This window comes from Malus domestica, chromosome 11 (genome assembly GCF_042453785.1).
Source record: "Malus domestica chromosome 11, GDT2T_hap1".
NCBI classification, from domain to species: Eukaryota; Viridiplantae; Streptophyta; class Magnoliopsida; order Rosales; family Rosaceae; genus Malus; species Malus domestica.
The window spans coordinates 38,764,499-38,778,330 of NC_091671.1; the positions used below are offsets into that span (position 1 = coordinate 38,764,499).

At 36.1% G+C, this 13,832-nt stretch overlaps 1 protein-coding gene across 1 annotated transcript; it reads left to right on the forward strand.

Moving 5' to 3' along the window:
- The first annotated feature begins 995 nt into the window (after positions 1-995).
- On the forward strand, positions 996-6,639 carry LOC103449010 (probable transmembrane GTPase FZO-like, chloroplastic). Its single transcript, XM_008388282.4, has 11 exons — positions 996-1,687; positions 2,042-2,592; positions 2,710-2,778; positions 3,378-3,575; positions 3,842-3,973; positions 4,412-4,498; positions 4,643-5,080; positions 5,170-5,337; positions 5,581-5,796; positions 5,898-6,013; positions 6,181-6,639. The coding sequence occupies exons 1-11, from the start codon at positions 1,189-1,191 to the stop codon at positions 6,461-6,463; spliced, it is 2,757 nt and encodes a 918-aa protein (XP_008386504.2). The 5' UTR covers positions 996-1,188; the 3' UTR covers positions 6,464-6,639.
- Positions 6,640-13,832: the final 7,193 nt, after the last annotated feature.

Sequence of the window (13,832 nt, forward strand, 5' to 3'; positions counted from 1 at the left end):
CAAATCCGAAGAGTATAAATATAGTCAAGCCAAATTTATAGTTTCAAGATTATAATTTGGAGATTTCTCGATTAAAAATTAGCATAATTATCTTTTAAAACCTAATTTGAAGAAGAGCGACAACATCCATCATACAATCGACGTTCATGCCAACCCCATATATATATAGAGGTTATAGTTTTTTTTATTCCTTAAAAGGGACTAGCTGGTGGTTTCACCATGACAGTCCACCATTCTAGGGGTCGAAAAGACTCACAAAAGTATTTCAGTTTTCCCTTGACCACCATCATGTGATTCATCAGCGTTAGGAATCAATATAGAGGTTATTGTTCGAAACTCCAATGTACTCCCAAAAAACCATTTCCTATTTCCAGCCACAGCCCCAACGCCCCCCCCTCCCCCACTCATTGTATTTACATTCCCACATGTACATCACAATATGATACATGCATATACATACATACATACATACATATATATATATATATATATATATATATATATATTTATTAGCACTCCAACTATTTTATTATGCACTGAGAGTGCGCTTGCTTACATTCTTTTTGGCACCTCAATGTTAGCTATTCACCATCAAGAGTTGCACATTGGGTTGGATTGTTCGCCAATTAAAACGGTAGGTGAGTTGAGTTCAAAATATCGTGACAGAAGGATGCTATTATTAGGACTTCAACTATTTTATTATGCACTGAGAGTGCGCTTGCTTACATTCTTTTTGGCACCTCAATGTTAGCTGTTCACCATCTGGAGTTGCACGTTTCAAAGGTTGGATTGTTCGCCAATTAAAACGGTAGGTGAGTTGAGTTCAAAATATTGTGACAGAGTTTGATCTATCGTCAACATGAATGTTAGAGCATTGCAAAGATCATTTCCTAGTACGAGAGAACAGGGAAGAACGTACACATTGTTAATACATTTAATTACGTTGAGACAGAGATATATAAATATATATATATATATCCACACATACTGTTACTTATGAAGTGGTCCATCACCTACCATGTCCATACCACATGAATCACATTGTTTTTAATTTTCTAGCTGCAATTCAGAACCACTTAAAACGATACGAAGATAAGCCCATCGTCTTCTTCCTTCTTCCTCCTTCCTCCTTCCTCCTTCCTCCTTGCTCTGTTTCTCTCTGTCTGAAGTTAACTCCAAGTTCTTCCCATGGTACCCCTCGTTTCCCTCCACACATCCACAACCCAACCCCTCCTATATACCCCAACCGCCACCCCATCTCTCCAACCCCACCTCTCCCGCACCAAAGCCCATCCTCCCCGACGAACCCAATTTTTCATTTCATCGATCTCCCAGAACTCTCATCGATTCACCAGCCAAAACCCCCAACCCCCGGAAGCTCAGCCGCCGAGAACCCAGTTCCCAGGTGGGTTCAAGCGCCCGGAGGTCAGGGTCCCCAATGTCGTGCTCCAATTGGACCCCGACGAAGTCCTTGCCGGCGAGGATGCTTTGGATTTGGTAGACAAGGCGGTGTCGAAGTGGGTCGGGGTTCTGGTGCTTAATGGTCGTGATTCAAGCGGCGGCAGGCTCTATGAGGCCGCCTGTAAGCTGAAGTCTGTGATTAGAGACCGCGCCTACTTGTTGATCTCCGAGAGGGTCGATATCGCCGCCGCAGCTAATGCCAGTGGAGTTCTGCTCTCCGATCAAGGTCAGTCTTCATTTTCAGGTCATGTTACTGCTTGGGTAATCAGTATTCTGATACATGTGTGTGTGTGTATATAGATACAGACACATGATATTATATAAAACTTCTTTGCTTGTGTCGTCTCTGATATTAGAAGATGATTGATGTTGACTCATTGTATTTTATTCAAGTTTAGCAAGTTTTAATCTTAATGAATTATACAGCCTAAGTGGATTGATATCAAAACAAGAATAATCTGTTTAAATCTCATTTCGTTACTGAATTTCGGTACATTTGGTATCGAAAATCCGTGGACTTGGTCAGTGATGTGTTTTTTGGTAACGGAGGTGAATGATGGGTTTGTTTCTTCTTACATAGGTCTTCCTACCATTGTAGCAAGAAGCACAATGATGGCTTCTAAATCTGATTTGGTTGTCCTTCCTTTGGTGGCAAGATACGTGCAAGATATAGATGGTGCCATAAATGCATCCAACTCTGAAGGAGCTGACTTTCTTATATACGATATTGCCGGACAGGAAAATATTCTTCTGGCACTCAACAGTCTGTTTAAAACTGTAAAGATACCAATATTTGTCACGTTCACTTCTTATAACGCCTTATATAAGGAGGGGCCAGCATTATTGAAATCTGGCGCTAGTGGATTAGTTACGTCTTTGAAAGATTTCCGGCTGCTTGATGATAAGGCTTTGAGCAAATTGTTTGACATCGTGTACATGCCGAATAGTGAAACACAGGATGAAGTTGAAAGCTTAAGTGAGCTCACGTATTTGGATGCCCATGATGGTCCCATCGACAGTACAAGTGTTGCTGGTTTTCTTAAATTGGAGGATAGAGAAAAAAAGTTCATAGAAGCAGAAAGATCAGTGTTGCTTAAAGCAATAAATGTCATCCAGAAAGCTGCTCCACTGGTGATCATTTAATTAAAGAATTTGGTAGTTAAAGTTAATATTGAGATAATCATAATTTCATTCATTTTTATTCGTATACGTTATGATTAAAAGTGGAATATTGATTTTGAATGACAGATGGAGGAGGTTTCACTTCTCGTTGATGCAGTTTCTCAAATTGATGAGCCATTTTTGCTGGTTATAGTGGTAATTGTGTGCTGAACTTCAACAAATTGTGGTTCCAGGAATATACATTGGTATTAGCTCTATATTTCATGTAAATCCTTCTTTTCTTTATAGAATATAGAATTTAGAATTGAGGTGGCCTTTGATAACAGTTATGCAGTAGTTTGTGAGAATTGCTAATAAAAAAGTTCAGTGATATGTAAATTTGTAAGCCATTATTGGTTTCAAATATAGACCCGACAAACAGTTTGGTTCTATCATCTATATACCCTTAGCTAACCTTTAGGAATTAATTACACTACGTCTCTTCTGCTATTGTATATGCCTAGGACAATATGTTTGGTCACATGAGTGGTCATCTTGCCTTCAATTTGCCAAAAGGCACTAGTTCTTGTTGGGTCCTTGTGGATTAATGCTTCCAAACTGACTGTTTTAGAAGGTACATGACTGTACTACTCATTGAAAATAATCATCACCTTAATTTAGTTATTTGTCATGTTTGAGCTAGAAGAATCATGAGGGGAGTATCGTGTCATTTTCTACAGTTGGCTTTATTCATGAACTCTGTCAGAATGTTTATGGTGGTTCTCCTATGACACTTTCTCTCTTTTTGTCAACAGGGTGAATTTAACTCTGGCAAGTCAACTGTTATTAATGCCCTTCTTGGGAATAAATATCTTAAAGACGGGGTTGTTCCTACAACTAATGAGATTACTTTCTTACGGTATACTGAGATGGATGCTGGTGAGGAACAGCGTTGTGAAAGGCATCCAGATGGTCAATATATGTGCTACCTTCCTGCTCCGATTCTTAAAGAAGTGAGTAGATTTCGAACTCTTATATTCAGTTCAAATAGTACAATCCCTTATTAATAGGTTTTTTATATGGTTAGTCTGCCTTTGTTTAATTGAATATCATACGTATCATGATGGATGGATGCACATGATAAAAAGTTGTGTGTTGCAGGCAGAACAAAATCTACTGCACAGCTAGTCTATCATCTTCCCAGGATTAGATTAATGCTACTTTATGATTAAAAATACATTTTGTAGTACGTGCTTATTTTATTTTAAATTGGATGCAGATGAACGTTGTTGATACACCTGGAACTAATGTGATTCTCCAAAGGCAACAACGCCTTACTGAGGAATTTGTGCCCCGTGCCGATTTGCTTCTTTTTGTCATCTCTGCTGATCGCCCGTTAACTGAAAGTGAGGTATGATTTGTTTGCTCGTCAAATTGCATGACATGCTGCTCAATGCATCTATAGACTACAAATTGACAAACAAAGATTTCACAGGCTTGTATGGTTGCATCTCATTCTTTTTTCCAGGCTTCTTTCTTATAAAAAAATAAAAATAATTTATCCGGAATAACAGGATGCTAGTTAAAATATACATCTAGGAAATATCTTTCCCCTCTATTCCAATATGATTGATGACAAGGTTTATGGAAGGATTCTCCGTTAGTAGGTAATAGTCCAAAGCTGCAAATAGCTGAGCTATATGGCTAGAATGACATTGATGCGGGTCTTAAAGTCTTTTAACTGATTCTGACTTTGGTTAATTATATATTTTAGACTAGTGCAATAGTTTTACCTATTCATTATTTTCACTAAAGCTGAATTCAATTTTGTCACTGGTGTTTTCTCCAGGTTGTGTTTCTTCGTTATACTCAGCAATGGAAGAAGAAAGTTGTGTTTGTCTTGAATAAATCTGATATCTACCGCAATGCCCATGAGGTTCTAACATTTCATACATATTGAATGTTGATATTACCTTTAGTAATCCTGTTGCAGAAAAAAACCTGTTAATATGATGCTTCTATCCATTTGAGCTTCTCAATTGTCTTCATGTTGCTTTATCTAATTTCATTATTTCTGCAGCTTGAGGAAGCTATGTCATTCATCGAGAAGAATACACAAAAACTTTTGAATACTGAACATGTTACTTTATTTCCTGTGTCTGCACGCTCTGCTCTTGAAGCAAAACTTTCAGCTTCTATGTTTGGGAAAGATTGTGCAGAACTATCGACATCCGATGCTCAGTGGAAAAGTAGTAATTTCTCTGAACTTGAGAATTTCTTGTATAGTTTCTTAGACGGGTCAACAAGCACAGGAATGGAAAGAATGAAAATTAAACTGGAAACACCGGTAGCGATTGCAGAAAAGCTACTTTCTGCTTGTGAAACTCTTGTGACACAGGACTGCCGATATGCCAAGCAGGACTTGGCCTCAATAAATGATATAGTTGGCAGTGTGAAGAACTATGCAGTTAAGATGGAAAATGAAAGCATAGCTTGGAGAAGAAGAATTTTATCTGTGGTATGTTTTGCACAATTTGATTCAGTGGCAAATTGGTTGTATATTTTCAAACATGAGTTAACGCATTGTGCATGTACATGAAATTGCAGATTGATATTACAAAATCACGTGTTGTTGAACTCATAGAAGCTACTCTGCAATTATCAAATCTTGATCTTGTTGCTAACTATGTTTTCAAAGGGGAAAAATCCTCCACGATTGCTACCACCTTGAGGGTTCAAAATGACATAATGGGTCCTGCATTTTCAGATGCGCAAGTAAGTTAGTAGCTTTTTCCCCTATTGCTTTGTCAAGCCCTGCAGTCTAATTTGAATTATGCAAGGATTATGCCTGTATGAGTTCATAGGACAGAATTTCATCTCCTGTTCAGCATAGGAATTAAATGAATTAAATGAATTATATTCTCTAATATTTTTTCTTCCATTATCTATTGGTTTTATGGGTTTTAATTCTTTTTTTTTTTTTTTTGTTTTGTTTAATTTCAACATCTTGTCATAAAGAAACAACTTGGAGAATATGTGACATGGTTGCAATCAGACAGTGCTCGCGAAGGAAGGATGTATGCAGAAATGTTTGAAAAACGTTGGCCTTCATTTGTCTATCCATACAGTGGGGTGCATTCGGTGAAGAAAGTAAACGAACTCAGCTTGAAAGTGATAGAGGGCTTCAGTACCAGTGCTGCTTCCAAATTGTTTGAGCAAGAAATACGTGAAGTGGTAAGCTCAGTATAGAATATGAACTACAAGTTGATGTTCTTGCCGAAGAACTAGTTATGATTAAGTCAATCTGTTTTGGACATTGTTTGCTTCAACTGCAGTCTCTGGCAACTTTTGGTGGACTTGGAGCGGCTGGTTTATCTGCTTCACTTCTGACGTCTGTGCTGCCAAACACATTAGAAGATCTTCTTGCTCTTGGTCTTGCCTCAGCTGGCGGGTAACGTGTATTCTGGAATTTGACTATTCGTGTCTGCCTTCATTTACTTGCAGATATCTTTCAATTCTTGAAGCTTGTATGCCAAAGTTTTGCTCAAACATGGCAGAACTCCTTTCCTCTGCGACGTATAATTCATGTGTATTATTTGCTTCTTCTTTGATATATAGGTTATTAGCAATCTCAAAATTTCCAGCTCGTCGGCAAGAGATGATAGAGAAGGTGAAAAGGACTGCAGACGCCTTGGCACGTGAAGTTGAAGAGGCCATGCAGAATGATCTTTCCGAAGCTATTGGAAATATGGAAATCTTCGTGAAGAACGTTAGCCAGCCTTACCAAGATACGGCGCAGCAGAGACTAGACAAACTCCTAGAGCTTCAAGATGAAATATCCAATGTTGATAAACAACTTCAAACACTTCGAATTGAAATCCAAAATCTTCACGTATCGTGATCTCCGGTGGGGTTTAGCCGTCCTAGGCAGTTAGGGCTTCTTGTTGTAAGATCGTTGTACGGTTTACGTTTGATCTTTTTTCTTGTGTTAAAATTTCATCCCCTTATTTGGGGTATTTAAGTGTAATATATTGTTAGTTATCAATAAGAAATATTACATGAAAGTTTGAAGTGAAAGGATGTGAATTTTGATTGACATAAAGCCGACTTCAAGCCAACAAGGTTCCTTACTTTGCGAGTGTTAGGGAAACGTTTATCACACGCATCATTATCCTTACTTTACAAAGAGGCTATTTTCACGCCTCTAACCCATCCCTTTTTTGTCACAGAGAAGTAATATTTTCTGTTGCACCCAAGATTCGCCCAAGAAATTTGTTTGACATGCTTAGCAAATTTCAAGCTCCGGTTACATGGGGTAAATAGTGAGCTAAAGGAAGAACTGAAAACCCTGTGCTCTCACGTTTTACAGTAAATTTACAATGGAGGTGAGTGAACATTTCCTCTTTAATTGGTGGTTAATATTACTCAACTCTTGATTAAAATTCTAAGTACTGATCCATGCCATTAAGTGTGCCCCGATAATAGTACGATATTCATTGATAACAGTTATTGTACAAGAGGATAAAGTGCATAATACAGCGTTATTAAATTTTGTCGAGGCTTTCAACTTAACCAAGAAAAAAAAGTACAACAACCAAGAGTTATTCCACTAAATGTGAATCCTAGAAAGCTATTGTGCTCAGTTTTGCATCAAGTCTTCCGTTAACTCCAAGTACTCCTTACTTTCTTTTAAGTTCCACAATTCATATGTATAGAAAACAAGTGCAAGCTACACCTATATGTAAAGCAAATCGAGCAAGGCGGTGTGCATCACCATTAGCTTGCCAATATGGTTAAACCGTAAAATCATCTGCAATGTTATGTCCTGCCACCGACTCCACATCCTCAACCACATGAGCAAAAGGGAGAAAGTGGCGTTTCACACCCGATTATTATTTTCACTAACATTCTCAGTTGTCATGATACACGACTGCAATACTAATAAACTCCCTTATAAATAACAATTATGATCGACGGACTACAATTAAACATTTGGAAAGTTAAGTTTGAAGCCTAATGATGATATCTAGTTGTCTACATACCGTCCATAAAGTTGTTTGGTTGTGGGATCAAATGCCACTAGTTTTTATAGCTTATGTCTGCAAATTTAGTGCAATAATTAGTAGGCAGCCATTTATCTTGAGGACATGTTGCAGGATTCAAGTACCCTATGTTTATTTTTTGCCTAAGTGAAAATTATGTACAAAAAGGGCGGTTCCAAACCAACAAAGCTGTCCGTTTTGCGCGAGTAGAACGTCTAACATACGCAGTTTTATTTGCTTTGTAAAGAGACTGTTTCTACAACTCAAATTTGGAGCCTTCCGGTCACAAAAGAGCAACATTTTCGTTGCGCCCTCTTGCATGGATCTATACACGCATGGTTTACATTAATGGAAGAAAAAGTTGTCACTAACATGGTCAATAGTGTGAAGGAGTGCGCTTTGTTAACATATTTGTAGAAACCATTAATTCGATTCCATCATCTTTCTTGGTAACGATCATAAAGTTGAGAAGACCAATTTATAAAATATAAGGATTACAAAAGAAAAAGAATATGCACAAATAGAATTGGTTATGAAATTTTTAATTGAAGATAAAATTTGGTTGCACTAAACCTACAAGTCATATATAACATTTGTTAAAAGCTCTTTTATTGTCTATTTCGTGCTCTTTTAGCTTTTATTTTTAATAAATTTTAAAACTGATTTTTGTTTTTGCATATTTTTCGTGGAAGAAGGTAGAAAAGGTGAGATAAATTATTGAGAAATGCTAAGGGAACTCTCTTAAAAGTGAGACTTTTTATGAATTCTCTATCATCTAACCGTTTACGTCAATTTTCGTCTCAACATTATAAAACATTATACAAAAAAATAAAGTGGCAGAGAATTTATGAAGGGTTCTACTTAACATCTTTAAATTATTATTAGACCAAACTTTAAGGATTTTAACCAGAGGGGAGACAAGGTGAAACAAAGAGACCCATTTTATTGGTTCCAAAATTTCAAAGGTCTCTTTTCTTCTGGTTGGCCATTGTAAAACAAAGCAGAGATACGTAAAAGATTTTTAAAAGCAAAATCTATGGCTAGGGCTCGAACATGTACAAGAGCAAAATATTCTTGTCAGCCTAATGCTAGCCAACCACATTGCACGGTGAATCTTAAACCACTATTAAGGTTCAAATTTCTTTAAAATAATTAGGGTTGTGAATTTCGAATCGGAAGGGAACGAAGAGGAGGGGACAATGGTTTGATGAAACTGTTCTTTGCTCATAGTTAATCAAAAGTTACAAGAAAGAATCAGGAAAGAACTCTTTTCACGACACAAGGACGATATGTAAATGACAAAGTTAACCTCACACGTGAGGCTCACATGCGAGGCTCACATGCATGATATTAATTGAAAGTTAACAAAACTTTTGTTTTTGGGCATGATTCCTAACCGACTTCACCATAAAGTCTTAATCCTAATTTTTTTTTTTTAACTATGAGAGCTATTTTCCGATTATCCTATCCCACGTGGCCAAATATCCAACTTGGCCTTTGTCAATATATTAATCTGATCACAGGTTTTTTTATTTTTTCCGCATCTTTCTTTACTAATCTCTCTTTTGTTTCAATAATGGATTCCATTATTATAAGTATTGGTTAAAATTACCAAAGTTGAGTAAGATGCTTTTGGTCCACACTGTAAGGAATACACTATATTTCTGTTCCAAAGGAAATACTAAAAAATAGTATGATAGTTTTCTAGACACCCTAATTTATGGAGAGGGTGTTTGAAACTCGGGTGCTAAGAGGCGAGCACACTATCCATATCAATTGGCCCAACTCTTAAATTGTGTTCGTAGTTAGACACATAATTCTATGTTTTAATTTGGTTAATAGCGTTATTGTGTAAGGAGCAAGTTCACTTTTAGAATGCCTGGGTCTCTATATCTTGCTTTCCTATTTGATTCCATGAACTATATATAGGGAGGGGAACTAAAAATAATCACTGATCATCTTCTCCTAATTAAGGCGATATACGGATAAACCGCGTGCAAAATCAAATTATTCATGTTAGCTAAGATTCGAAGATGAGCATTTTCGAGCATCAAAGCATGCATGCAGTGTACTTGTCTGTTAAATTATGAGCTAGCTAGCTGTATGTTCTCAAAAGATGGTGTAACATGACCTAAATAGTAAAAAAAAAAAAAAAAAAAAAGCATGCAAATGGAATAATGCTTTGCCTACTCAAGATTCTCCGTGTTCGAATAACAAAGTTTCGTGCTAATGATCAGAATCATTCATCTTATGAATCACTCTGTAAAGAACATATCTACAAAAATGAATTATTAAAACTAAGGTCGTTTAGGTAATCTATTGTAGTAAATACATATATAGAAGGTTCGTAATGATTTTATCAATTCCGTTCATTTGTTTTTATACAGTTCAATGACTAAACAACTTTATATTTGATTGATTTTTTGCAGAGGTGATCTCTATAGAGTAATTTATAATATGAAAAGTTCTACTTCTAAACATGAAGTTCTATAAATCGACAACGAACAATTTTGAGTAGGAACTCCTACTCATCCTTTGAGTAGCTAAATATTATTCATAAAAATGTGTAATTTTTAGACTTAAAGCTACAATAATGCACATCTATAACTATTGGATCTTCCCACACAATTATAGGCCCTGAGAACTGGCAATAAAAACAATATGAACTTCACATGCAAATTGTCAGGTTTACATAACTTCTGATTTCCAATTCCACAAATTACAGTAAATTCTGATCCTTTTTATTTTATTTTATTTTATTTTTTATAAATAATTTGGAGTTTATTGAGTACGATCACAGATAAGGAAGGAATTATACTTATCTAATATTAGGAAAGCATGGGACGATCTGGGATTTTTGTTGTCGGAACCAGTTTAGGCAAAGCATTCATCTGGCTGCTCAGTGCCCTAGTCTTTTTCCGATGGAAAAATATAGTAATTTATAGCATTGCAGTACGATTTTTCTTTGATTTCGAAACTAGTCGCAGTTCCTTGAATTACAGAGGCATTGATTCTTGAAATTAATGCATGATTCAGGCAACACGATATAAAGCAGATTAGGGTTTTAAGGATGAATAGTGATCTTTCACGCTTTCATGTTCTTCCCATGCACACTCTTTTCAATTTTTTTTTAGCGTTTCACTTCAATAATCAAATGAGGATCAAGTGATAAAAAAATAAGTACAAAATGAGAAAACGAGAATGAGAAAATCAACGACGAGTTGAGAGCCAAGCCATACTCCACTTCACGTCAGCTGGGTACAAGTGGGCTAGATCAACTTTAATTGAAATAAAACCCTTTATTTAGCTGTAAATTTCATTACTAAAAATGGTTCGGGGGTCTTTTCTTCTTCCGTTAAATAGCAATGCATGTTGGCTCGGTAATTTGCTTTAATTAAGCAAACTTGCTCTGGGGTTGCCTGCAGGGATGTGTTAATGCAAGATTTGGTGCATGAACCACAATATTTCCTTTCAACCAGGGTTTTTTTGTTTTGTTTTTCTTTTGACAAACAATATGATATTTTTACAGATATTTTTACAACAAGTAACTAGTCCACAACAAGTTGTGCACATGCATCACAATACAGCTAGCTATAGCACAATATCGATCTCATAACAAAAGAAGTATCATCATTGCATCATTAAGATCAGTCGAACATGAGACTTCCTCTATTCAGATAACTAGGTTAAAAGCCTAGTAGGTTATTAGGTTTTCGACTCAATTTCAAATGTTCGAGAAGTGTCATTGGTGTTAATTTTGCCTAACAATTAGTATGAACATGTGTGGCTATGTGAGTTAACAAAGGATCACGTGTAATCCTAAAATCAAAATACCAAGTGTTAGTATCAATAAAACCGAAACAAAATTTTTTGTTGTTTAAGGCACACAAACATGTCCGTACATGTTTGGAATTTACCTAACCAAAGAAGATTTTAGCAAAATAGGGGGGATGAAGCGCAGATCAAGTTGCTTTCTTTTGCTCCAAAGAGTAAAATAGCTACAATTTTGGAATTTTGAGTGCACAATAAGCTTCATGATTAGGCGTATACTCTTGCCTTAGAAGAAAGCAAAGTCAGGTTTAAATTTAATTAAAATTAATTTAATTAAGTGTCCACCAATGGGTTCTTCTCAGAATCTCAAATGGTCGGTCATTTTATATGTTTTATGCTGACTGCAAACTTTTTGTATGGAAGTTGAAGCAATCAGTTAGTTGAAAATGAATCTTGCATTTGTGGAGAAAATTTTCAATGTGCACAGAATACGGGTGATACATCATATGTCATTACTTAATAGGAGGAAAGTTTTTGTTTTCAAGTGTTCTTCCAATTATATATAAGATGTGGTGTACTGCCCCGTGCTCTATGCACATTGAAAAATTCTCTCTCATTTGTGCTTCTAATTTTGCAAAACCTTACTATGTGATACTAGAGTATAATTACATAAGATATTAATACACGTATTATAATATAAGTGATAGTAAAACACACACTACAAACGTAGTTTCTCACCCGAACACATGCAATAGATTGCGTAGATAAAAATATCAAATTCCTATCTGGTCTCTTTGTTTGGTTTTCATTTGGCAGTAAATGCAAATGGCTGAGAAAGCCTTATATGTTCCCTATCAAATGAGGCAATTGCTCGTTTTAATCACAAAAATTGATTCAACCCCACAATTATTTATAGTTAAACAACAAAAAAGGGTTGTCTTAGCGGCCAAGAATAACACCCAAGTCATTCCTAAAAATTATTACCTCAGTATAGATGTCTACTTAATTATAGTTATCTCTGGTTTCCTTGTCCACTTAATTGTTTATTTTCTTAAGCACAATTTAAAAATCATCTCCACAAAAAAAAAAAAAAAACACAATTGAATTAGAAGTTTGTTTAAACATTCATATGTACTAAATAAGTGAATGGTTCATCAAGATGGTCTTAATTGTTACTAAAACCGTTGAGGCCATAGAATAAGTGGAAGATATCTAATTTAACTGATATTTTGTAGACATTCTCTTTTCTTGATATAACGATATTATTTGCACATGGGGAAATAAATTGGTTACGAACTCGCCATTTAAAAACAACAACAACAACAACCGGCTCTTATTAAAATCATATAAATGAAAGTCAAAACTATTATATTTCTTCAACCTTTTAATACTGGAAGACCATATTAAGCAAGAGTTTTTTAGAGACTCAACCAAACATGCCCTAATGATTTGGTTTGCCCTGAAACCCCCAAATGCCTTTACCACCGTCCAAAATCATTTTATTTTTTATATTTTATATATGTGGTAGGAGAGATGTTTTAGTGTGCCGGAAATATGGCCCGGTACATTAAGTGTTATAATAAAAGTGGTTCGATACTGGAAAAAAAAATTTATAACCACTTGTATCATGATCTTTGGTGTATTGACCTGTATTTTCGATACACTGAAAAATTTCTCATGTAACGGTGTGAGAGAGTAAATCATGAATGCATTATTGTAGTGGGCACAAAAGTTCACCTTTACTACAGTCCACACTCCATAGTCTTAAGAAGTTTATTTCCGACGTATTGAAAAATTTCACAGCGAGAAAAGAGTAAATCATAAATGTATTATTCTAGTAGGCACAAAAGCTCTTCTTCACTACAGTCCACACTCCAGTCTTGGAAAGTTAACATATTTACAAAAAACGCCACCATCTCTTTACTATAAATTCAAGCCCTCCCCTTCCATTTTTTCTCAAACAATCTGCAATTTCGCTCATACCATAACTTGGGTTTTCTTTAAATCCAAGTCTTTGCCGGATTTCCCTGCAAATTTTCTCTGACACCTTCAAATTCCTCACCTTTTTTCATCCAAATTCAAGCTCTCTGCTCCTACTCTGTTTTTTCAAACGCCTCTGGCTTTTTTTTTCACATTCTTATTTTGCATACCAACATGTCTTCAACATCAAGCACTGTCTGTCATCAAGTGCTGAAATCATGCCTCGAGCCTCTTGTTCGCCTCAAACTGAATCAACCGGGGTCAAATTTCCTCCCCGAATCTCCAGAGAAAACATCCCACCTCGAAAAAATCGATAACTTGAACTTGATTAACAAGAAGGACAACAAGGAAGTTGAAGTAGCTGGCTGGAGCTTCCTCCAGTCTGTGGCCAACCAAACTCAAACCGCCAAAAGCAAAAGCGAAGCGGAGAAAGTCTATGTCCACCCGCTCGTTAAGTGCTCTGCTTCAGTGCTCAGT

What these genes read in the sequence shown, in the direction of transcription:
- LOC103449010 (XM_008388282.4), top strand. Translation starts at nt 1,189, where the DNA reads ATGGTACCCCTCGTTTCCCTCCACACATCCACAACCCAACCCCTCCTA. An exon ending in TCTACCGCAATGCCCATGAG is followed by an intron (nt 4,499 to 4,642) that starts GTTCTAACATTT and finishes TTATTTCTGCAG; the next exon opens with CTTGAGGAAGCTATGTCATT. An exon ending in CTGCATTTTCAGATGCGCAA is followed by an intron (nt 5,338 to 5,580) that starts GTAAGTTAGTAG and finishes CTTGTCATAAAG; the next exon opens with AAACAACTTGGAGAATATGT.